Raw genomic sequence first — 2,731 nt, forward strand, 5'->3', positions numbered from 1 at the left:
TTTAGAAAGTAAAACAAAAATTTATTATATTTATAAAAACTAAATCCACATTTAAACTATTTTATTTTTTGGGCTAATGCTGGGTCCATTCCATCCAATTAGCCTGGCTTCCTACTCGAGGTATGCTGTTGACCCTTGCGTACTTGTCAACCTTGAAGTTGGCTCCACATATGGCCCCTTCACTGTCTATTCTAGGCATTGCTTTCAACTTGTTCATTGGATGCTCAAAGCTCATCAATCCTCCTTCACTGTGAAACATACACCCTGCATTGCAACACCCACATATCACAGATCAATGCATAATTCTCTACAAATATTCTTTTACTTTCCTTTTAACGCACCACCACTACAAAAGAAATTCCATATATTAACTGGAAAAAAATGTAAGTCGTCAGACTTATTTTCATAGGTATAAACTATTAGCATAGAAATTAAGTTTGTATAATAAAGATTTAATATTGGTTTGCACTCAAAATCTAAATATTTTTTATGCTATCAACTAATTATAAAGTGACACATCTTTAAAATAATTTAAGTGCATGTTTGGTTGCATTTTATTAATGCACGTATTCACAGGTTTTCATGTCCAAATTATGAAATTCATGAAAAAGCTAGTTCAATTTGCTTTTGTTGGACGTGTGTCAGATTTGTGAAACAGAAACAAACACACTATATAAGTCTTCTCCTAACTATTTTAAAAGTCATGACAATATAAAAAAATTTACACCGACAACGTATAACAATTAAACTTTTATTATACGTCATATTATTAACATAAATGTTTATACCAATACTTTAAGTTTCATTAGGAAAAACTTAATACATTGGATTTCTTCTTCTTCTTCTTCTTTTTTCTTAGTGTATTGTTAGAGGATAAAGTGATTCTATATGTTTAAGTGCTTATTGAAAATTCTTTGTAAACTACTGTGACTTGAACAGTTTGAGTAATGCATGGTGGTCCTGGTCCAAATGGTACCTGGTGGAAAGGGAGCAAAGGATTTGGCGCACCCCTCTTTCATGACATCTAGATCATCCGAGATTACCACAGATTCATCAGCTGCAATACCCCAATACAGCTTAATTCCACCATCAGAACCCTGCATTCAAATTTAAGGTCTCTATGAGTACAAGTACACATTGGTTATGTAATTAAATTATGTCAAATTAAGAGAGCCAGATGTTGGAAAATGTGAAAAGGATCTTCTAATTAATTAATTAATTACCAATAAGAGTTATAAGATCCATATGGTAATTATGAAGAAGAGTTTAAGGTTTGAAGGGAGAAGGGAGGGAAAAGGTGGTGTGCTCGATTCCCACAATTAACATTCTTAGCAAAAACTAACAACAAAAACTAACAACTAACGTTGAATGATAAAGTAATTAATTAATTACCAGTGCTGCAAAGACACTGCCAACCTTGCTGTCATAGACAACAAAGCCAAAGCTGCCATCAAGATCCTTCACAACTTGATCTGCAGGGTATGGACCACGGTCACGGAGTGTCTTGTAAGCTTCAATCACAAACATGGCTTCGTTGGTGCCCTTTGCCAAACCATACTGCTTGTTGAGTGAGCACAAATTGTTCAAGCTCCCCAAAAAGATACAGTATATGTCATCAATCCCACAAAACAACCTGAATTAAATTGCAACAAGGCAAAGTTTTTCATTTACATACAAATTGTAACAAATAAAAAAAGTGACAATCTATATGTGATATGATTGATAAAAATTATGTCCTTTAATCTGATTAGGAGTTTGATTCTCAGGGATTGAATAACATCTATTGAAAAATATCATTCTCTTAAATATATCTTTAGTATTTCAAGATTAGTCTTTTACTCACGGCCAGCAATACCTTGAAAAAATAAAAAACGAAAAGTAACAATCTTAATGTGGAAGGAAAATTACCTTTGATGAACAAAGGAAGGTGGATCAGGACGAGTATAAGCTAGAACAGCAGAGTGACCAAAACTCAGAGAAAAAGTGTTATGGGGATGATGAGAAAGAAATTCTCTTAGAGTTTCCTCAGGAATCTTAGGCTTGTTGGAGCCACTGTTAGATGCAGGGCTTTTAAGCTCTTCAGGTGGGTGAGCAAACCCCTTGTGAAAAATGGACAACATTTTAGACCTCACAAAGTGTAAAGAAAATGTGACTATATATGGTAATTTAATTTTAGAAGATTTTAATAGGAATTGTTATGGAGGTACAATAGTGTAGTGTATATTTATATGATTATATGAGTTACCTAACATGGAAAGAGGACAAAGGGATGAAGGTGGTCGAGGCTGCTGAATCATCAAACTGTGGGTGTGGGTCAAAATTGTGATGGATAAGATTCACGAGTTCCGAGTTATTCTTATCTGTACTTTGTTATTTTTCATTTCATAGAGATAAAATGTCAGTATCCCACGTGGGTCATTGCATTCTACTCTTAGTTATCATGAGTTAGCTTACTGAAGCAAGCCACCTCAACCCAAGCAAAAGAATTTAGGTTAGGTTGAGTTTATAGATTTAATTAATTTGAAATTGTACTAATTTTATTACTTTAAGTTAGGTATTAGACATAACAAGTTCATAATCAAGGGCTTGACTCATTGGTTGAGTTATTATAAATTTTCTATTATCTATCTTTATTCTTACATATGTATTTTTTTTTAATAATTTCACATTCTAAAGAAAAACAATTTCATGCTTGGATCAATCTGAATATAAATAATGTTTAATGTAACTT

The 2,731-nt window shown here is 33.0% G+C and overlaps 1 protein-coding gene across 1 annotated transcript; it reads right to left on the reverse strand.

The window, feature by feature from the left end:
- Positions 1-2,213, reverse strand: LOC114378507 (stem-specific protein TSJT1-like). The gene is made up of 4 exons (XM_028337102.1): positions 1,909-2,213; positions 1,393-1,633; positions 977-1,097; positions 1-264 (listed from the first exon to the last, which is right to left on the reverse strand). Exons 1-4 carry the CDS (start codon positions 2,118-2,120, stop codon positions 74-76), a joined length of 765 nt encoding a protein of 254 aa, XP_028192903.1. The 5' UTR covers positions 2,121-2,213; the 3' UTR covers positions 1-73.
- Between the last annotated feature and the right edge of the window lie 518 nt (positions 2,214-2,731).

The sequence above is a fragment of the Glycine soja genome, chromosome 12, assembly GCF_004193775.1.
Source record: "Glycine soja cultivar W05 chromosome 12, ASM419377v2, whole genome shotgun sequence".
NCBI classification, from domain to species: domain Eukaryota; kingdom Viridiplantae; phylum Streptophyta; class Magnoliopsida; order Fabales; family Fabaceae; genus Glycine; species Glycine soja.